This window comes from Microcaecilia unicolor, chromosome 2 (assembly GCF_901765095.1).
Source record: "Microcaecilia unicolor chromosome 2, aMicUni1.1, whole genome shotgun sequence".
Lineage (NCBI taxonomy): Eukaryota > Metazoa > Chordata > Amphibia > Gymnophiona > Siphonopidae > Microcaecilia > Microcaecilia unicolor.
In genome coordinates, this window is record NC_044032.1 from 594,035,414 (window position 1) to 594,058,366 (window position 22,953).

Sequence of the window (22,953 nt, forward strand, 5' to 3'; positions counted from 1 at the left end):
AGAATGCATTTGTAGGTCTGAGTAACTCGGGCTCAAACCAGATGGACACAAGACCATTCTGTTGTATTTTTTCTCTAAGAATGAGTTGCACAATATATTTAAAAAGTTAGCTAAAACAAATCTATTACAGGGGATTCTGGAGTTAAAAAGCCTGATGAACTGGGACCATTTTATTCCTAAGTAAATATCAGATAAAGTAATGGCATTAAACCATGGCATGTTAGCACAAGGTATGGTAAAAAAACAAATATGGATAATACAGTAATTCAAGACAGTGTAGGAAGTAACCACTATTTAGAATTAAGTCAGAAGAGACAGTAGGACTACTAAAACTAGAATATTACCAAACACACTCAGGATAACTTCTAATCTTTAATCTAATAGTTTAAGCATTGTTCTTCACAATAGTACAGTTGAGCAAAGTGATTATAGGGTCCAAATAAGTTGCTCAGGTACGGTCCACGCCTATTTATTGAGAATGGCTTTGGTCCGGGTTCCACAAAGGGAACGATTGCTGGACAGGGGAATTATTACGCCGGGCATGCTTATGAAAAGACTATCGACATATGGCAGAAAAATGGCCCAACCTATGACAGCGCCCACACCTAATATGCTCGCCACAATCTAGACTGGCAACTTCTGGTTGTCGCAAGACATTGGGAGCTTTGTCTATTTTGTCAAGGGTAGACACAGAGTTAATTTGTAACTGACCTAGATTAGCTTTGCCCGAAGTGATAGGGAGTGACAAGGGGTTCACTGGTTTAGATGGCTGTTTAAATTTTACTGTTTTAGAGGGTTGTTTAAAGGTGACAGATCTCGGAACTGAAGGGCGGGTCTGGAGCCGGGATTCTGGTCTAGAGCTAGAAGGGATTGCAGTAGTAGGGACCCTTGGCAGGGGTACAGGTTGAGGAAGAACGGGAGGAGGAACAGGTATAACAGCACCTGGGATGACAGGTTGAAGGATAATAGGGATAGCAGCACCTGCAACTGTGGTGGCGGCACCTGGAACAATGGTTGGAGGAATGGCAGGGATGGCAGCACCTAGATCAGTGGGCTGGGGGATGGCAGGGGCAACAGCACCTGGAATCATGGGTCCTGGACCGGAAGGAACAGGGACAGGTGACAGATCTACTGTACCAGAGATCTGTACAGATGTGGGCTTGTTCAGAGTGATGGGATGGGTGGGGGGAAGTGGAGGTGTGGGATTCAGAAGGTGGGGTGGTATGGGCGTATATCCAATGGCAATGCCACAATTTAAAAGTTTGTTGGAAAGACCTGGCTCATATGGAGGCGGAGTCCCCTCATATGAAGGTACAGCCATGGGTGCAGCGTCATCCAAAGGTGGATGTGCTGGGCTTTGGGTGTTGAGCAGAGGATTAGAATTACCTTCTTGCTCCCCAATAAGAATAAATTTGTCTATGGCATTGAGATTTTTATCTCTGGACTTCACTTTTTTATGGGAGTTGTTGTAAGTAATTAAACCACGTAATTTGGCAGGTTCAAAAAAGCTGGACATGGGCCAATCAAGGGTCTTATCCTTGGCATTCCAAACTTTGAAAAATTTCTTACAGATACGGGTGAGAGCCTTTTTTTCATTCTGGAAGAACTTTAAAATTGTGTCTAAGGGCTTGGGCTTGGTCATAGTCAGAAAAGTATATGGCACAAAGGGTGGTACAACTGGTGTTGTGTAATTATGTGCTTAACTTTATTACAGTGTGAAAGGGGTTTAATAGACTGACTAAATCTTCATTAGAAATTGATTCTAACAGAAATGAAGTGAATTTTATACTTACCTGTCTTCAGAACTTTACAGTGTGCAGGGATACTTCACAAAATGGAAGGAAACCTGTGAATAAGTCTAAGTAAAAAGAAAAGGTTGCCTAGGGCAATTTCATAAAGGTACAATTATAGCTGAACCGGTCAAAAACAAAAAAGAAAATTACAATGTGCACGCAAACAAAAAAATCTCAATATGTGTTTGTAATAGTCAAGCTACTTAGCAAAACCCCGCGGTCTAAACCTGGCCCATCAATTAGTGCGTCCACTTATTGAGAGTACACTCAGGATCCATTACAAGACACTTAAGACAGGGTGGCTAAAGGTTACCTGTATTACAAAAAACCGCGGTTCACCTGGAACCGGAAGAAAACAACCCTCAACCTCTGTCAGGAGATCGGACAAAAAAAAACAACAAACCCTCAGTTACTCTGAACTGGACCCTCAGTGTCACTGGACTTGACCCTCAGTTTCACTGGACTGGACCCTCAGTCTCTCTGGACTGGACTGGACAAACTCTCGGTCACGGTAGACCGGGGAAAAGAAGAACCCTCAGTTCCACACCTAGAACTGGAATAACCCTCAGTCAATTCAGACTGGAATACAAAAATATCCCTCAGTATTAAACTGGAACTCTTGGTCACCTTGACCAATATAAAACCTCTCGGCCAACTGTAGACCGGTGAACATAAAAAAAAACCTATTATTAAAAAAAAAAACATAATGGTCAGCTAAAATTATAGTACCTGAATGAGGGCAACCCCAAAAAACCACTTGTTGGTATTCACAATAAAAAATTAATCTGAGGGACAATTTGGAAAGTACCCCATATAGAGGCACCTAGACAATCAATTCTATATATTCACAACGGGCTGGGACAGTAAGGATAAAACTACTTTTAAAATCAGCGTGGCTATGCTGCTTCAGCAGGGCTGAATTGGTAAGCAAGCTAGGATTGGCAGCCTTCCCAGAAACAAGAAACCCTGAAAACAAAGTAATATCAGTGCCCAATATTAAAGATGCCCAGATTTAAAGGTGGCAGATTTAAAGAGGGACCCTAAGAGAAACCCACAGCTGTGCACAAGGACAGTAAAAAGTGTGTTTGAAATCAGCGTATCTATCCTGCTTCAGTGAGTGTCTTTAGACAGCACAAGCAGGGCTGAATCGGTAAACAATGTATGGTTGGCCACTTGCCCAGAAACAAGACAAAGAAAATGTACTGTGCAATGGCCAGTCTCAAAACATTGTCCTGCACAAAGCCTAAAACTTTCAAAAGTACCTTGGTAGAGGTTAGAAGGTGTTTCTTACTCCCTTTATTAGTACTGGGGAAAGCGCAGCAACCCACAGACTGTAAGAAGTCCAGAACCTACACAAAGGGTGGGGTCAGTCTCCAGTAATTGGAAACTGGCTAACTAAAAAAAAATTAACCCAGCTAAAGGTGGTAATTTGGGACCGCAGCCAGGGGAAGGCTGTTTGTGTATCAGAAAGTGCTGCCGAAGGAGGCAGACTGAAAATCTAGAGATAGGGAATCATAAATCTCATCGGCGTTAAGGGAAGGACCCTTGCATAAGTCCACCGTCGAGAATATGTTGAAAAAAAAAGTTGTACCAGTTTCGAGATGAAACCGGAGTTGAAAGATATGGAAAAGATAAGAGAGGGAGTTAGTTAGATGGATTTAGGAGTAATACAGTTGACAGAGGATAGACAGCGAGAGGTTAAAAAGAATACCTGTGTAAATGACTGTTTAACTTGTACCACTTCAGCATAGAACAGGGACAAAAAAAACGAACGGAAAAGGGGGAAAAAAAAATCACTTTCTGAGCTTTTAAAAGTGAACTGTAGAGCCTCCTCTGCCGAAGCAGTGCTAGACTGATAAGGCAGCTAAAGTGGGCAAGCTTCCCAGATTCTCATGTCCTTGAGATAGTGAACTACAGCACTTGTTAGGGGAAACTTTTAAAAGCTACAGAAAGAAATGGCAGTTTCGGGACCCTGGATAAGGATATTAAAAAATGTGAGAAAAAGGGTTTAGAACTTACAGCTCTTCGGGCAATTTTAAATAAATTTACAAAGGCAGATTCGAAGCCCAAGAGGGAGTAACCATCCTCTGGCTACCAATATGTTTATTTTCTCCGAATCTGCCTTTGCTAATCAAGCAGCGGAAGCAGTGGCCCGTCTCATCTCTCTCTGGGCAAAGTTACATATGCCCTCCAAATATCTAGCTTTCCCAACTTTGAATCTGCTCATGACAGGCTTACACCATCAGGCAGTATGGACTCTTGTAATTAGAAAGGAACCCAGTATGTAGTAGATATAATAAGATAGTTTATTACAATCTTACCAATGGTAATACAGGTAGGTTAAGCATTCACATAATGGAACCGCATATCATGGCACGTCCTCTCTCTCTAGCCTTCTGGAGTCTCCCTTCTCTGTTCGTCTTCTCCTCTCGTCTCCTTCTTCTTCTCATCTCGTCTCGTCTGAACTAATACTCCTCAAACTGCTGCTTATATACAATTTTGGCCCTATTCATTTCAATGGACCCCAGCTGTCTCAACTGGGCTCTTAGTCCTTATCAGTTGATCAGAATGACTTCACATATTCCCAAACCTTCCTGTAGCCCCCCCTTTGGATGTTCTCACCCGGGGTGCAGCTGACCCAGCACTACCTCTACGTAACCATAGCAACTCTTGCTTATGACGTCTTGCAGGTGCCAATCTCAGGATTGTTTATAGAGTAGATTCCCCCACCCTTGCCAGTTCAGCACTTGCCACAGTGAAATGTAACTGTCAAAGGTGACCTCTGATTTTTACAAGCTAGCTCTCTTTTGTATCAGAGATGATTCTGATTTTAAGAAGCCTAGCTCTTATTATGAGCCATTTGCTTGCAGAGGCCTAGCTCTTTAGCCTGAGCCATTGACCTGTATTTTACTGAGAGCAAGGGCGGCCATATATATACAATGGTTACATATATAGCTTCTCATAAGACTTAGTTGATTTTGATGTAAGTTCTTACGAGTGACATCTTGTCACACGTTTGGATCAATGTATTTGTGGAACCCTTTGAATATAGTCCTCTATGTGCAGGGAAAAGAGGCAATGCCAGGGACAGCGTTAGGACAGACTAGGTGAAGTAGATGTAGGATTTAAATTTGAAAGCTCTATACCTGCATTAACCTTTTTATTTTGCACCTGCAAAATATGAGTTTGGGTTGTCAGGATTCCATACCCTAGTTCTTTGTAGATGCAAAATATTGTAGTAAAGAATCCCCAAGGCACCAAGTATCAAGGGATTTTCAAAGGAAAATTCCATAGAAAATTGACAAGGTACAATGTAGCGATGTAGTTTAGAAACTGACCTCTGTTTACACTATTTTATAGATTTTCTTTTTCAATAATTGGTGACAGTTGTAGATTTTAGTCTCTTCTCACTTCAATTTTTGTTTATATTGTCTGTTTATAGTGTAGATACAATGCCTAGTAGAAGTCTTCACACCATTGAAAATTTCACATTCTGCAGTCTCAAATATACAAATCAAAATTCATTTAAGGAGGACGTTTGTTCACTGATCTACACCACATACCCTATATTTTCAGCACAAAAGAACAATCATACCAATATTCAAAAAGTAATTAAGAATAAGAAACCAAAAAGTGTTGATTGAATAAGCCTTCACATCCCTTTACTCTATACCTGGTGGAAGCCCCTTTTGCAGCACAGGTTATCTAGGATAAGAATCTATCGATTTTGTACAGTAGGATGATATAGTTTTGTCCATTTTTCTTGGCAGATTAGCTCAAGCTCTTTCTATTTGGCCAGGAATCATCTGTGGATTGTGGTTTTCAAATCTTACCTCAGATTTCTATTGGATAATGACTGGATCTTTTGAGGACATTCACTTTCTTCTTGCTGAGCCACTCCATTGTTGCTTTTGCTTCATACTTACCGTGTTTCCCCGAAAATAAGACACTGTCTTATATTAATTTTTATCCCCCCAAAATGCGCAAGGTCTTATTTTCAGGGGCTGTCTTATTTTTCGGGGAAACATCGGGGTTGGATCGGGGTTGGCCTGCTCGCCCTCCGTTGCTCCCAGAACTAACCTTAAACGTCTCCTTTCACCTTCGCAGCAAGCAGCAACAGGGCAAGCCACTCCTTCCTTCCGTGTCCCGCCCTCGCCTGACGTAACGTCCATGAGGGCGGGGCACGGAAGGAAGGAGAGGTCTGCCCTGCTGCTGCTTGCTGCGAAGGTGAAAGGAGACGTTTAAGGTTAGTTCCGGGAGTGACGGAGGGTGGGTAGAGGGGGGCCTGGCGACCTCAGGTGGGGGGGGGGGCGGCCCGGGGGCGGCCTTTTCCGGCTCTCGGCGGCCCTCCTTTCAAACAAAAATTTGCTAGGTCTTACTTTCGGGGGAGGCCTTATATCTACCAATTCAGGAAAACCTCTACTAGGTCTTATTTTCGGGGGATGTCTTACTTTCGGGGAAACAGGGTAGGATTATTATCCTGATAATTTATCTTTTACCTTCCCCAGTCCCAGGTCTGTGGAAATCTAGAACAGGTTTTCCTCCAGTTACTACTTGTATTTTCTGCTAATCTTCACAAGCTTCCCTGTCCCCTTTCTGCTGTAAAGCATTCTTAACAACATAATGCTGCCACCACTATACTTTACTATAGGGATGGAGTTAGCAGGGCAATGTGCTGTGTTAGTTTTACACCACAAATACGAGGCAGTTCTATAATAGGGCACCAATATCACCGCAAGTAGTGAACCTATTCTATAAGAACACATACATACATGTTCTTATAGAACACTAGCACAAACACTTATCAATGTGCCAAAATTTAAATGCAAATATTTACAACATGTCTATGGCTTGTGTGTTAGCTCACAAATGTGACATCTATGCATATAACTTACAGTATTCTATATGTGGCTCATAAATATGTCAGCTATACCTATGACATGCCTATGCCCCTCCCCTGTGAACGCCAATCTGAAAATTATATACTAAGCCATTTTAGTGCATAATTATAGAATCAGTCCCAGAAACCAGACTAGCAAGTGATCCTCAATTTCCCAAAGGAATGACGGCGTTGGAGCAGACACTGTGGTAAGAATACACAAGCTTTTATTAATAAACTTTAAAAAAAAAACCCACCATGTTTCTCCCAGCAGGAGCTACTTCAGGGGCTAGACATTTCCTTATGGTGTAAACCATCCACTTCACCATAGGCATTAAAGGACCTCTAGCCTCCAGGGGGTCAGTGAATGGTTTACACCATAAGGTAATGTCTAGCCCCTGAAGCACCCCCTGCTGGGTGAAACACAGCTATGTCAGGCATTGTATTAAAATGTATTTATTAATAAAGTCTTCTATGTTTTAATCACCGTGTCTGCTTCAACACCTTTATTCCTAATTATAGAATGATGCTTAGGTGCACTACTGTCGTTTTGGATAGCAGTATTCTATAAATTTAAATGTGCAAAAGGTGTGTGGATTCAAGATGCTTTATTAACATTTTCAAAGTAGAGTGGTGGTTTTAAATTTCCTTTATTCAGAGAAATAAATTGCTAGCAAGAAGAAAGTTCATGAGACAGAATACCAACAATCAAGCCAGTTTTCCTCTCATGAATTTCTTGTCTGTCTTAGAGTGTACAAGGTTATATAGACGTAAATAAAGCTTACATCAGAGGATCAGCTAAAATTCAATTAAATTGGTCAGCAAAAGAACGAAAGAAAAAGAGACTTTGAACATTAGCCAAAAACAGATGGGTTTCAGGACAGAAAAACATGACTTACGTAATTTTTTCTCAATCATTGGTAAGAGAAAGAGAACAATTACTGATATTGTCTTATCTAACTAAATCATTCTTTTTGCAGCACATGGACTGTTAAAGAAAACAATTGCCACTAGCATCTTGCCTTGAGAAGTTTACTCTTCTTCATAGGGCCTCTCAACTACAAATAAACAGTTCAGTTCACATTGATCTGGCCTCCTAAGGTCAGTGACCAAGCTGAGAGCTGCAAGTTTGTCTCATGTAACCTAAAGGCAATTTTTCTCAAATTATTTCAGGCTAGAAATGTTAACCATAAGTCTTCCAGATCCACAAGCGCTTGCTTAAATTCAGGTGATCTCTTATAGAATGAGGGGGCTGTTGCTTAACACTTGTCCAAAAATTTCCACTTTGGTCTTATCATATCTGAAAACTTTCCCACATATGTACAGTGTTCTTTTTTCTTTACAGTGCTATTCAGCACATCGTCTGGCTTTTGTTCAGCAATGGCTTACTTCTTGCAGTTCTCTTATGCAGATCATGTTTCTGGATGGAGTAAACTTGAAATAGTTTGCAACTCCTAGAGTACCTAGTGAGCATCATGGCAAGTTGCTATACTTGGCCTAGTGTTGAAGGTCAGGGCAGGATTAGAAAAAACTAGGAGGCCAACTGGCATTTTAATCCACACACACTCATTCCTCTCTCAGTCAATAAGACAGTCCAGATAAGAATACTTTCCCAACCAAACAATGGTTTACTTAACTTGGTTATTTAGATGACTAGCACCAATATGCCAGAGCACCTATTTCCAAGAATTGTATCCATCACACAAGAAGTTGAAATAAAACAGACAGTCCTTTAATTAGTCTCTTTATTTCTCTATTTTTAGTTAGTAGACCCAGTGCCAAAACGGCTTTTCCCCAGAGGGATGTCTGTTGTTGAAGGTTTTACCTTGGCTGATCTTCTGGGACTTTCCCTAGTCTCTGCTTTTTCCATGATCTCGGGCTGGATTATATAGCACTCTTCTCGTTTCAGGCTATGTGGGTGGTTCCCACTCCCAGTACTCCAGGGTCAGAGATTGTGCTAATTAGAAACCCCCAAAGGTTTCTCTTCCTACTGCTGTTACTAGGCAGAGAATCAGCCCTGGTGCTTTTTGGAAACTGCAGGAGGTCAAAAGCTCACATACCTCACTCTAATAGAGGCACAAAGATTACTGCCAAGCTGTCTCTGACAGCCAGAATCTATATGCCCTCTACAAGTTGAACAGTAAACTTTTCCTCAGTCTAAGTCAGAGATTTCTGTAGTTCTTTAACATTTAATTTTAGGCTTCACAGTGACTTTCTTCAGCAGTTTCCTTAACCCACATATACTGACTTGGAGAGACAGCCTGAGACAATGTCGTAATGGTGTCAAGCTGTGTTTCCAGTTTATAATTGTAGCCAGTCAGACCCCTCTTTTGAAGATGGCTCTTTCTGAGGCCACAAAGAAATTTGTTTGGGTCTTGAGGGGCTGGAGGATGAGCTGTGAGCCTTTTCTTCTCTTCCCTTGAGTTTTAGATTGCTAGTGTGAATTTTATTTATTTATTAGGATTTATTTACTGTCTTTTTGAAGGAATTCACTGAAGACGGTGTACAGTAAGAATAGATCAAACATGAGCAGTAGGCAATTAGAGCAGTAAAAATATTCGAACAACAATACAAAGAATGGCATGGTATACTGCTTGCAATCACAACACCATATGTACTAGAACATTATAATTGGTAGTGAAGGGTAAGGCAAAGTTGTAACATATAGAAGAATTAGAAAGTAAGGTGATTGATTTGAAGAAAGTTGCATGTGAGGTCAGAGAGATGGTTAAATATTATCTCAGCTAGGGTAGGAGTGGATAAACATGTCCCGCTGCAGTATGTGCAGCCCGAGTCAATCTTTGTGTGTGTGAGTGAGACTAACAAGTTAGTTACTTCTTCCATTAAAGGCCTGGTTGAAGAGCCAAGCTTTCACCTGCTTCCTGAAGTACAGGTAGTCTTGTGTTAAGCGGAGCCTTTCAGGCAATGCATTCCAGAGTGTGGGGTCTACTCCGGAGAAGGCTCGCTTGCGGGTATCGCATCGTGTAATGTCTTTTGGAGAGGGTGTAGTTAGTGAAAGCCCTTGGGCGGACCTTAGTGTCCTTGGCGGTATGTGGAGGATCATCCTATTCTTCAGATACTAGGGGCCATTTCCTTTCAGGGCCTTGAAGATCAGACATAGATTTTTAAATTTAGCCCTGTATTGTAGTGGTAGCCAATGAAGATTTTGCAAAAATGGTGTGATGTGGTCACGTCGCTTGCAACCTTCTATGAGTCTTGCTGCTGCATTCTGAATCAACTGGAGCTGGTGCAGGCCCTTTGTAGTTAGACCATTGTATTGTGTATTGCAGTAATCCAGTCTTGATGTTACCATGGCATGCACAACTGGGATAAGATTTACCTTCTCTATGTAAGGAAAGAGGCAGCGCAGTTGTCGCAAATAGTAGAAGCAGCTCTTGAAGGTTGCTTGGATTTGGGGAATCAAAGTAAATGTTGAATCTAACTGTATTCAAAGGTTCCTGACTTGTGATTTGAGGGGGAGTTCATACTTCCCAAAAGAGATTTTGATGTTGGGTATGTATCCACTTGTGTTAGGGACCCAGAGAAGCTCGCTTTCCTATTTTAATGGCGTTCTTTTCATGACTTCTGGAATTTTAGTTATGCAAACTGCTTTGAGGGGGTCTTTTACTTAGGCGTGCTGGCGTATTTAGCACGTGCTAAAAATAGACGTGCGCTAAACGCTAAAGATGTCAATGTATTCCTATGGGTTACTTTAGCGTTTAGCGCATGCCTATTTTTAGCGCATGCTAAAAACGCCAGCGCGCCTAAGTAAAAGATCCCCTGACTTAGTTACAGAAAATGCAGTATAACAAGTGTGTTTTATAAATGATAAACAATTTATTTTGGATTATTTAATATACTGCCTTTCAAATTATAGTATCAAAACAGTTTACAGACAAGTTCAATTAACTAGTGGATTAACTAATGTGGTGAAGTGGATTAACATGCACCAGCTTTATAATATTACCCCATATAGCATACATACTCACCACTTCTTGGGTATTCATAATACTCCCTTTGCCTTTTTCTGCTGTTATAACTGAAGCACATTCATTCCAATAGAGAACACATCTGACCTTCAGAATTTAAAATGATCATTTCTACCACAGATAACAGAAAGTGACAGAGAAAAGTTCTCCAATTATGGGCTTGATGTGGGAGCGGCTCGGTTTCAGCTACAGTATATGGGCCATTATCTGTTAAGAGATGAGAGAAATGATCCAGACCCTCGAGTACAGCATTTCATACCGGACACCTGGCAGGTAACGGACATATAAATAGTTTCACTTTAGAATAATCATCAACATTTTGGGGCTCTTTTACAAAGCTGCGGTAAGCACTAACTCTGAGGTGTCCTGTGGCCATTTCGGGATGTGCCTGCGCTATCCACATGCTAAAATATAAAATTTATTTTTTTGTGGTGGGGCATGTCTGGGGGTGGAAAGTGGGCAAGTTCTGTGCTAATTGCTTAGCACGTGGCCATTATAGAAAATTCTGCCATTTTACCCCAGTGGTAAAAATGGCCTTAGGATGCTGTTTGGTAAAAGGGCCCCTTTATGAGTTATAGAGCCCGGTTTACTAAGCTGCATTATAGGCAAATTAGCGTTTTTGATGCGCATTAACTATATACGCACTTTAACTGTGTACACGCCTACAATATCCCTATAGGTGTCTACACAGCGAGTGCTAATTTTAGGCACATTAAAAATGCTAATGCACAGTGGTGTAGCAAGGATGGCTGCCACCCGTGGCGGGTCGCCACTGCGCACCCCCCCTCGGTGCATTGGTGCGCACCCCCCCTCGGCGCATCGACACTCTTACCAGTAGCGTAGGAAAGGGAGGGCGGGAGGGCCAGTCCACCCCGAGTGCATGCCGCTGGGAGCTGCGTCGGCTCCGCTGCTTTCCTGCTCTCTCTGCCCCGGAACAGGAAGTAACCTGTTCCGGGTCAGAGGGAGCAGGGAACCGGCGGAGCCGACACCCCCCAGCGGCGTGCACCCGTGGCAGACCGCCCCTCCCACCCCCCCTTCCTACGCCACTGCTAATGCACCTTAATAAACAGCCCATAGTATGCAATTCCTCAAACTTTACAGCTTTTGAATTTACACCATGATGAGATGATTTGGAAATGGCTTGCCAGTGAAAGGGATATTCAAATACAAACTGGTTGACAATGAGCTACACTTAACATCTGTATTCAGTGTCTTTCTGTTGTTAGTAGGTTGTATGAAAATGACATTTTTAACTTAAAAATTCGAAAGGGTTTATTTACTAAGGGTCAGCACATGATGATTCCATTAACATACTATAATCTGCCATAGGGCCCAGTGGCCCCCCTTTTTGGCATTCCTTTACTAGCCACAAAAATAACATATTATTTATAAATGTTGGATTTTATTTCATTTTCTTTTTTTCTCTGTTTAAATGTGACTAAAACCAAAGGAAAGGGGAAATCAGCGCTTCCACAAAAATCAAGCAAACAAGCAAGAGGTGGAAGACTCCATGAAGTGTGTTCCCAGATAACCACTGGATGCAAAAAAAAAAACAGAAGTCCACGAGCTTCTAAAACACATGAAAGTTTATGCTCCAGTATACACGATGCGTAGACAGTTCTGATCCAACCTGGGCCATGTTTTAGCTATCGGCCTTCCTCAGGGGTCCTAGCTGTCAGCAATGCTAGGAGAATAGCCTCCAAAAAGTTTCAGTGTAAAAGTACAGGAAGATGTACAGACAAGCAATGTATAAGTCCTTAGACTTGTTCATGCTAGTGCCATGCAGCGATCACTGCTGCCAGGTGGACACCCACCTAAACATTAGACACACTCTCTCCATTCATTAATATAAAATACAGCAGCGACCCTTCTCCGGTGGATTTCCTTACTATTTTTGACCCTCCAAAGCAAAACCTAGTATCTGAATAAATAGTTAAAAATGATTTGAGCTGGTTTTGTAAATACTTGGCTTTGCCTCATGTAATGATGCTTAGAAGTTGGTTGAAAACAATTCAGTTTTCCTTAAACTCAGAGTGGCAAAACCTAGTATCTGCATGAAAGTATAGCTTAACTTTTATAGCAGAACCCTCCTAAAAACATATAGCATTCTCTTGATTTCCCATACATTTGTTAGCAGGCAGTTACTAGGTTTTGCTTTGAAGGAATCAGATTTGTCTAAGCAGTGTCACTTGTAGGACATCCACTATCTTTCTACTTCTTTCTAGATTTGCAGATGGAATATCCCAGTCCACATCCAGTAAGTTAGTCACCCAGAGTCATCACTTCCCCTTTCATTCCCACTTGTGTAATATCTTCAGTCAAGCCTCTATCTCAGTGGTTCCCAAACTTGTCCTAGGGGAACCCCAGCCATTCAGGTTTTCTGGATATCTACACTGATTATGCATGGGAGAAATTTGCATTCAGTGGCAGCAGTAGATGCGAATCAATTTCATGGATATTCATTGCAGATATCCTGAAAACCTGACTGGCTGGGGTTCCCGCAGGACAGGTTTGGGAACCACCACTCTATCCAGTTCTTCTGTTTGAGTCAGGAGTCTGAAGACTGCACCAGTGTGGATGAGAATGCCATCGTCACTTTCCAACACAATCCACAGGGCTTCCTCTTTTCCTCACATCTCCTGCATTTTAGTTGCTGTAATACTGTATTTTGCACAGCGAATTCCTCCTCCTCCTTTTTTTACCATCTTTATCGCTCATGAACAGAATATAGCCAGATATGGTAATATTCCATTCATGAAACTCATTTCTCCATAATAGCCACAATGTCCAAGTTCATGTTTACCATTAGGGCTTCCATATCAGGCGTTTTATTGGCTAGACTATGAGCATTTGTGGTCTTAGCTTTTCAGCAGTATTTAGATTTTGTGCTTGTATTTTGTAAAGTTTTTGTTTAGTCACCCCCCCCCCCCCCCCCCCCCCCCCCCCCCCCATCTTTGCTGTGTCAAATATCTATCCAGGTTCACAATCTTAGAGCTCTATTTACTACAATGAATTATAGTTGCGTTAGCGTTTTTAACATGTGTTAACTGTGTACGCGCCTACAATATCCCTATAGGTGCCTACATGGTACTGTCCTTACTTACCCTAGTATCAAATCTCAGAAAAGAAATTAGCATAGGGTCTAAGATCTTAATAATGCAGTTCAATATTTAGCACATTCAATGTAGTAGATCATAATATCCTACTAAACAGACTAGACAACTTTGGTATATGTGGCATAGTCCACAAATGGTTTCAAGGATTCCTGAAATCAGCTTACAAAGTGAAAATGAAAGGAACCTTATCCTCTTCTTGGTCACTGGACTGTGGCGTCCCTAGGCAACAGACTAGAAACAGCAGGATTCAAAACATTCATATATGCTGATGATGTTACCATATACAAAACCTTCAAAAAGAACATTAGACATCTTACAAAAGGCAAAACTTGGCTTAAATTTGATGGAAACCTGGGCCTCAGAATCAAAGCAAAAGCTAAATAAAGAAAAAACTAAATTCATGGTCATTACCAACCTATTTGACCAAAACAACTACAACAGTTTCACAATTGACAACAATTTTCAGATATGAAAATTCTAGGTATAATTATAGACATACATTTAACATTTGATACTCAGGTTTCCTCAGTAATCACAAAATCTTTCAGGTCTCTTTAGAAACTAAAAAGGATCAGACCCTATTTCTCATCAGAAACATTGACTATTGGTACAATCATTAACATTATCCCAATTTGATTATTGTAATGCCATATATGCTGGTTGTAAGGGAGTACCTGTTGAAAAAACTCCAAACAGCTCAAAACACTGCAGCCAGGTTCATATATAAAATCTCTCGTTTTGAAAGTGCCTCCCTTTTATTAATCAAATTACACTGGCTTCCCATCAAAGCGAAAATCACCTTCAAATCATGTACCTTAACATTGACATTCACACTTCAGGCAGCCCTTAACACATACTTAAAATTTTTTAAATAATTCAAACAACAATTTCTTTTTTGGAATAAAATTTGGCTGCAGCTTTATTTTCAAATATTAATAAATTCATTTACTTAACATCAACTTAGTAACATATAATTTTCCACCAGGTTAACTTCATAATGCGGTTAATAATGTTAAGCCCTTCGGTAACGAACTGGCTCACTTTCTTCCCCCCTTACCCCCTTCCCCCCAGGTGACTTACGGTACCGTCAAGCCACCTCTTACTCATGGCGGTTCCGCCCACGAGTTCATTTCCATTTCATATATTTCATACAATTCCTTTAACCGCTTCTGGTGCCTCTTAAACCCCTCATCCAGGCACCCCTTTCCATTTAAAAGCTGCTACCATTTACCCCCAAATCCTCCACTTTCCTTAACCATCTCAAAATTTTGTCCCCACCACACACCCCCCCACCAAGGGCGGGCTGGGATGGGTCTTTCACTCCCTCCTATTCACCCTAACCCTCTCCTACCTAACTAAAAACTAATTCTGAGCGCCCAAATCTTCCCTATCCTAGCACTTCCCTTCCAGCCAATCCTATCCCTTAATTCCTACCCAATCCCCTTTCTCCCTTTCCTGTTGCTAACCTACACACTAACTACTTCCAAACTAACTCCCTCCTGCAACTCCCCCCCCCCCCCTTTCCTTTCTTCTTCTGGCTGCCTGGCTTCAGTCAATGTTAACACCCTCACAGCTTAACTGTGAGGGCTTCCTAACATTGACATTCACACTTCAGGCAGCCCTTAACACATACTTAAAATTTTTTAAATAATTCAAACAACAATTTCTTTTTTGGAATAAAATTTGGCTGCAGCTTTATTTTCAAATATTAATAAATTCATTTACTTAACATCAACTTAGTAACATATAATTTTCCACCAGGTTAACTTCATAGTGCGGTTAATAATGTTAAGCCCTTCGGTAACGAACTGGCTCACTTTCTCCCCACTTCACAGTGTGATTAATAATAATGTTAAGCCCTTCGGTAACGAACTGGCTCACTTTCTTCCCCCCTTACCCCCTTCCCCCCAGGTGACTTACGGTACCGTCAAGCCACCTCTTACTCATGGCGGTTCCGCCCACAAGTTCATTTCCATTTCATATATTTCATACAATTCCTTTAACCGCTTCTGGTGCCTCTTAAACCCCTCATCCAGGCCACAAGCGGTGACAGACTCCATCTTGTCACCGCTCCCCCATAACCAAAGCTGCCGCCAAATCCTTCTTTAAGCAATCCTCCAACAAATCTTGGAGTGCACTCAAAAAGATATCAGTTCCAATATCGGACAGATGAACTCCATCCTGCCTATACAAACCTGCACAATCTGACGAGATCAAATCATGTACTAACACCAAACCCCCCATTCTCCCCATAAATTTTGACACTTCCCAATTCACCCTGCGCCTCAACCGCTCAATACCTTTTGGATTAACTGCCCCCCTCCACACTCTTCTGGGAATAATCTGTGACCATACAATCACTGCTCCTGGAAAATAACTCATCACCTCCAATAATTCTGCTTTCATTAAACGAATTAACTGAACTCCTTTTACAGCACATAAATCATTTCCCCCCAAATGAATACAAATTAGAACTGGAGAAGAAAATCGCCGAGCTTGCAGTAATGCTGGCAACAACTGCTTCCAAGTCATTCCTCGTATGGCCAACCAGCGGATTCGAATACCGAATTCCACCAATCCTAGGTTGGATCCCCACTTTGATTCCAGAGCATGCTTGTGTGCCCAAAAGACATATGAATATCCGCAGATCCATACACATATGTCCAGAGGCAATACATCTGTAAAAGAAACTAGAACAATTAGCATAAACCTAATCACTTCTCATCCCGAACATACCCTTTATATCTATTAGACCTCCATCTTCCCACCCGCTGAATTAAAGCCACTGAACCCCCTTCTTGGGCTACATTGGAAGCAGCACCAATTCGAAAGGAATGTGTCCCATACTCCTTCGGCTCCAAACCCATATATCTCAAACCTTTCTTAAGCACTGCTGCAAATTGATACCTCGTTAAAGGCATACCATTGCTATGCACCAACCAAACCTCACCACCCACCGGTCTTACACCATTGAACTCCACTGCACATTGCACTGGACAAAATTCCAAAGTCTTAGCCGCTCGCAGACTAATCCAAATGCCTTTTCCATCTTGGTCCGTTTTATACTTCCTTAAATATATACGCAACACCCCCTTTTCCACCACCACATCCCTTCTTCTCAAACCTTCATCATCCATATCTCGCGTTGATGAAGCTACCAACTCCCCAACCCTGCAAGCTGAAAAGAAGGCTACCACAAAAGCCACCTGAAATAACAATATTTCATATTTTGAAAAACAAATATTGGTTAATACCTTGCACAATTGCACTACCTGTGTATAAAATAGCGGCCTCCTCACCCTCTCCATTCGTGATTTCCCATGTTCTCTGGAAAAACCACACAATAACCTACGAATCAAATATTTCCCAGCTGGATCTCCCCAACCCAGCAATTTAGACACAAATGCTATTGCAGCCATCGTCTGAGATACCATCCCAAAAGACCATTTATTATCCACTGCAAAAGCAATAAGTCGGACCACTCTCTCTTCACAAATTGGGAAAACCAAATCCCAACCTCTGTCAGCCAGAAATGATAGGAATCGTCTCCATCCAACTCCATAAGCCTTCCAAGTATTAGGAGCTAATGCTCTCATCAACAGCGCATCACAACCTCCTGAAAATTGTGCCACAAATCTTCGGACATCCGTGTAGGCTCCCAATCTGCTGACGGAGCCAAAGCTCTGAAGCGATGTAACTGTAAACGAGATAACGCATCAGCAATCTCATTACAAACACCAGGCACATGTCTCGCTGTTAGCCATAAATTTAATTGCAAACATTTTAACACAATCAATCTCAACAGCTCCACTAACAGCGGACAACGCGAATACTGCTTATTGATTGCCCATACTACTGACATGTTATCAGAATACAAGGCAATCCTCCTGTTACACAACCTCCGTTCCCATAGCCACAAAGCCACCCAAATTGGAAATAATTCCAACAAAGCTATATTCTTGCACAAACCCATCTCTCTCCACCATTGAGGCCACTCTTCTGCACACCATGCCCCTCCAAAATAAATCCCAAATCCAATTTCTCCCGACGCATCCGTGAATAATTGTAAATCCACACTTGAAACCAATACATCTTGCCAAACACAAGTTCCATTAAACACCGACAAAAATTCTCTCCAGATTTGCAAATCCTCTCGCACTGCCTGTGTCACACGCACTCTAAAATGCGCCTTCCGCAAACCAACTGTTAACAATGCTAAACGTCTCGAAAAAACTCGTCCCATAGGAATCACCCTCGTTGCAAAATTAAAATGCCCCAACAACGACTGAATCTCCTTCAACGTCACCTTTTTCTTGATGCATACTCTATCAATCTCCTGACGCAAAACCACAATCTTTTCTTTAGGCAGACGAGACTCCATTCTCACTGAATCCAACTCTATCCCCAAAAACACCAATTTGGTAACCGGGCCCTCACTTTTTTCTTTAGCCAAAGGCACACCCAACTCCTTTGCCACCGTTCTAAATGCTGACATCAAGGAAGCAGACTGCAATGAATTTTCTGGACCCCCAACAAAAAATCATCCAAATAATGAACAATAGAATCCCAACCACTAACCTGTTCCACTACCCAATGTAAAAATGTAGCAAATGCTTCAAAATAATTACAAGAAATAGAACAACCCATAGGCATACATTTATCAAAATAAAATTTACCTTCAAACTTAAATCCAAGCAACCTAAAAGCTGTAGGGTGCACTGGCAATAAACGGAAAGCTGCTTCAATGTCCGCTTTTCCCATCAATGCACCTTTTCCCAAATTCCTCAACAAATCCACCGCTTGTTCAAAACTAGCATATTGCACTGTACACAAATCCGGATCAATAAAACTATTTACACCAGAACCTTCAGGATAGGACAAATTATGAATCAACCTGTATGTACCCGACTCTTTTTTCGGTATCACACCCAATGGAGACACTACCAAATTTTTAAGCGGCGGGTCAGCAAACGGTCCTGCTATCCGCCCAAGACTCAACTCCTTCATCAACTTCTTCCGAACCACCTCCGCATGCTGAATCACAGATACTGAATTCTTACACTTATGATCCAACACCGGTCCCTCAAACGGGATCGGGAAACCTTCTGAAAAACCTACCAACAGCAAATATGCATCACCACCACACGGATACAGACCCAACCAATTTTGTAACGCCACTACCTTAATAGGAGAAGGGGCCTTACCAGCCCACACCTGGGCCGCCCATAGCTCCTCCCCTCCCCGACCTTCCCCGACCTCCCAATCCCCCTCTTGGACATTTAAACACAGGGTGGAATCCCTGACAGACACTGCAACAGTGTCTGAATCTGCAGGCAGGCCTATTACATCGTCCCGCATTAAATTGGAAACAAGCATTACCGGGGCTACTCCCCTTTCCCCCCAATCCGCTTGTCCCCACACTTCCTCCTCCTGCCATTCCGAAACTCCCTGTTCGACCAACGCCCATTCCCCCGGTATTTCCAACTGAGCCACTACCATACCCGGGAAATCCAGCAGAGGCTCCCGAACGAAAGGGAGGATTAACCGAAGGAGTAAAATTAGCAATCCACAAATCCACATCTCTCACACCCCAATTCTCAGATTTGTCCTTCGCCAAACTCCGCCTAAACTGCTCATCATAATTTACCCAAGCCCAACCTCCATACATTTTATAAGCTCTCAAAATTAAATCACAGTAATTCCATAAACCCGGATAAAGAGCAGGTTTCTAACCTCCCAACACACTCGCAAAAACATGAAAACTTAACAACCAATTCATGATTGTCTTTGGTACCCTCCCTCTTTTCTTCTTTCCTTCTTCCTTACCCCCATCCTTCCCCCCATTAACATCCCTATCACGCACTAACAAGGCAAATAAATCTATATATTTTCCTTTTAAAATTCTCTGCTTCCATTTTAACGTTATATAACAATCCAGAGGGGCAATATTACATAATGTATGACCCATCCTCGAACCCATAAATATACCTGCCCTTTGATTCTCCCGCATCCCACTTACAACATTCCCCCTTTCCACCTCTACTTCATCCGAAGAAGATGAAGAAGACCCTGATGAATCCCAGGAGTCTGAAGATTCCCATACCTGCATAGGATCACCTGTTCCACCCCTCCTCTGCCTTTTTTCACTATCCAACCGCCTTACCACATGACACAAATTCCGCAAAAATTTTTTATTCCGCAGCTTCTTTCTCAAACCTTTTCCCGACACCCCTTTTTCCCAACTACCCCGATCTCTAACCCCCTCCCGTACTTCCCCTCCCCCCCGCCCCCTTCTATATCCAGTTACACACAATTCCTCCAACTCACCCATTGCTCTCCCAGAAGAAGGCCCCTCCAACGGATCCTCCGCCGCAGCATCCTGCAAAGGAACATCACCACGGGTCCGCATACCACCTGCCATCGCACTGGTTGCCGTCCCACATTGCATCCTGCTACCCCTCTCCTGCTCGATATTCAATCCCACCTGACACCCCATTTCCACACCTTGTCCACTATTCACCCCTTCTGCAACATCAGCATCTCTCCCTATATTCCCCATACCCCCTTTAGCACTCCCCCCTCCAGACACATTCATCCCATGTTTCTTTTTTCCACTCACTTTACCCCCACTTTTCACAATCTTCTTTGGCCCCATTAAACAGTATTTTTATTTATTTATTATTTATTATATATATATATATATATATATATATATAATTATTTATTTATTTAATATAATCAACTACCCACAATCACTCACTCTCCCCGCTCCCAAGCAAACACCCCTTCAATTTTGAGTCCCTTAATCTCTCCTTTTAAAAGGTTACACTGCTGATTTAGGTCCCCTAATTTGCCCATCCAGTTCCTGACCAGGGTTGCACCTGCTTAGCTTCCTGCTTTTGCCATGTGACATACACCTTCACCATGTGGGTGGCCCCCAATAAAAACTCTACCCCTAACACCTCACAAACCGGAAGTGCCTTCCCAACACACTTTAACTCACCCACCCCCTCCCAACGTAACACACACTTCAAAAACCCCATTTGTCCGCCCAGCAATCAAAAAACCAACCCAAATTCCCCTCACTTCCGTGAAACCGGAAGTGCCATCGCGATACGACGCCACTGCCAAACACCAGCCTCCCCCACCTCAGGTAATCTTTAAAGGGGAATCGAACCAGCAACCTTCTGATTACAAGCTCAGTGCTCTAGCCAGTGCTCCACTGATTAGACATAAGAATTTGTTTCATTTTTTCCACTTTAAACCCCCCCAACTTCTCTTTCACTCCCTCCTATTCACCCTAACCCTCTCCTACCTAACTAAAAACTAATTCTGAGCGCCCAAATCTTCCCTATCCTAGCACTTCCCTTCCAGCCAATCCTATCCCTTAATTCCTACCCAATCCCCTTTTTCCCTTTCCTGTTGCTAACCTACACACTAACTACTTCCAAACTAACTCCCTCCTGCAACTCCCCCCCCCCTTTCCTTTCTTCTTCTGGCTGCCTGGCTTCAGTCAATGTTAACACCCTCACAGCTTAACTGTGAGGGCTTCCTTCTTTCAAATACTAAATGGCACAGCTCCAGACTATATGGTACCATTAATAAACTTACCTCAAAGAAACACTCAAAATCCTCAAATCGTTCCTATTCAAACAAGCCCTCACAAAGAACGACCGCATCTCAAACAGTTAATTATTACCCAAATTGGTTATTACTCTATTTATCATTAACTTTCTATTTGCTTCATGTACAATTTCTCATTCATATTAAATTTTCTAAACGTTAAATATCCATAGTTATCCCAGTATGTTTATGATATTGTATTTTAAAATTGGATTCTTACAACAAATTATTTTCTTATGCATTTTTCTTTGTTATGTATCCTATAGAAATGATGAGAAGGGATCTCCGAAACTTAGAAGAATGTTCGAGGGTCTGGAAGTTAAAATTTAATCAATAATTAAACAACCAGACCCTGCTTATATCTTTTAGTTCAAATAGAAATCATTTTTTACTTCATCAGCTAACACACATTCATTTTCTTATATATAATCATCTTTGTTGTGTACAGTGTCAACAAAAGCTTCTACCTATTTAATACATCATTGTGCTCTCTCTCTCTCTCTCTAATAGTCCACCTTAAAGTCCTTTATATTATACTGTTTTCTTTTCACTCCTTATCCTTTGATGATGTTTGTCCTTGTTAAATCCAGCAATAATGATATTATTCCCTTGCTTAATTCATTGTCTTCTTAGACCAAGCACAAATGGAAAACATAATTCCTTGTCCTCTTAAACCAAGCACAAATGGAAAACTCCACCTTCAATTGTTTTCAAAAAAGCTTTCTTGTTCATTCAACAAATCTGTTCCTCATACAATCCAACATAGGTGAATGTTCTTTTGTATTGGCACCGTTACACTTTTAAATAAAACTTTCTTTGCTTCTCAATGTGGGACCACATTTCGATTACCATCTTCTTCAGGAGAAGCATCCTATACCTTTAACCAAATACACAACCACCGTCATATCTTAACCTATACATCTTTTATTATGAAAAAGTAAATAAATATCATTTTAACTCATACTTAATACAGAAAACGACTGCTTACCAGAAGGGCTATTGTCCAGCAGGCATCAGTGACACCAATCATTCCGAGTGGATATCCTGTCAGCGTCGCTGAGCTCTTTAAATGTCAGTGTGATACCAACAAATGTTATTCGAAGTGGCAAATCACCACTCTACTTCTAAATTCAGTCCGCCCAGAATGTCATTATTCTAATGTCAAAAATGTTTCAAAAAGCCATGCCTTAACTCTCTTTTGAAAAGCTGCTAAAGAAAAAGTTAAGTGAATATGTAATGGTAATAAATTTCAAGTTTCAACCACACAGCAACAGTAAGATCTTTGATGTTCCCGTTTATACTTTATACCCCTAATTGATGTAATAATTATGAATTCCAATCTGTCTACCCAGTGTCCTAATTAAATTAGGGAAATTCTCAGGCACATCCCCATGCAAAGTCTTAAAAGCAAGGTAACACAACTTAAACTTAGCACGTAGATCCACAGAGAGCCGATGTAGATCTACAAACAAAGGGGTAACATAATCATATCTTGAGCCCTGATATATCAACTTCGCAGCTGTGTTTTGTACCAATCAAAGTTTCCTCATGAG

The 22,953-nt window shown here is 41.7% G+C and overlaps 1 protein-coding gene across 1 annotated transcript in view; it reads left to right on the plus strand.

Annotated features, from left to right (window-relative positions):
- LOC115462208 (probable ATP-dependent RNA helicase DDX60) overlaps positions 1-22,953 on the plus strand; it is a 348,344-nt gene that overhangs the window by 122,668 nt on the left and 202,723 nt on the right. Inside the window, exon 17 of the mRNA XM_030192222.1 lies at positions 10,782-10,934. Coding sequence (XP_030048082.1) covers positions 10,782-10,934 — 153 coding nt within the window. The remainder of the gene's footprint in view (positions 1-10,781; positions 10,935-22,953) is intronic.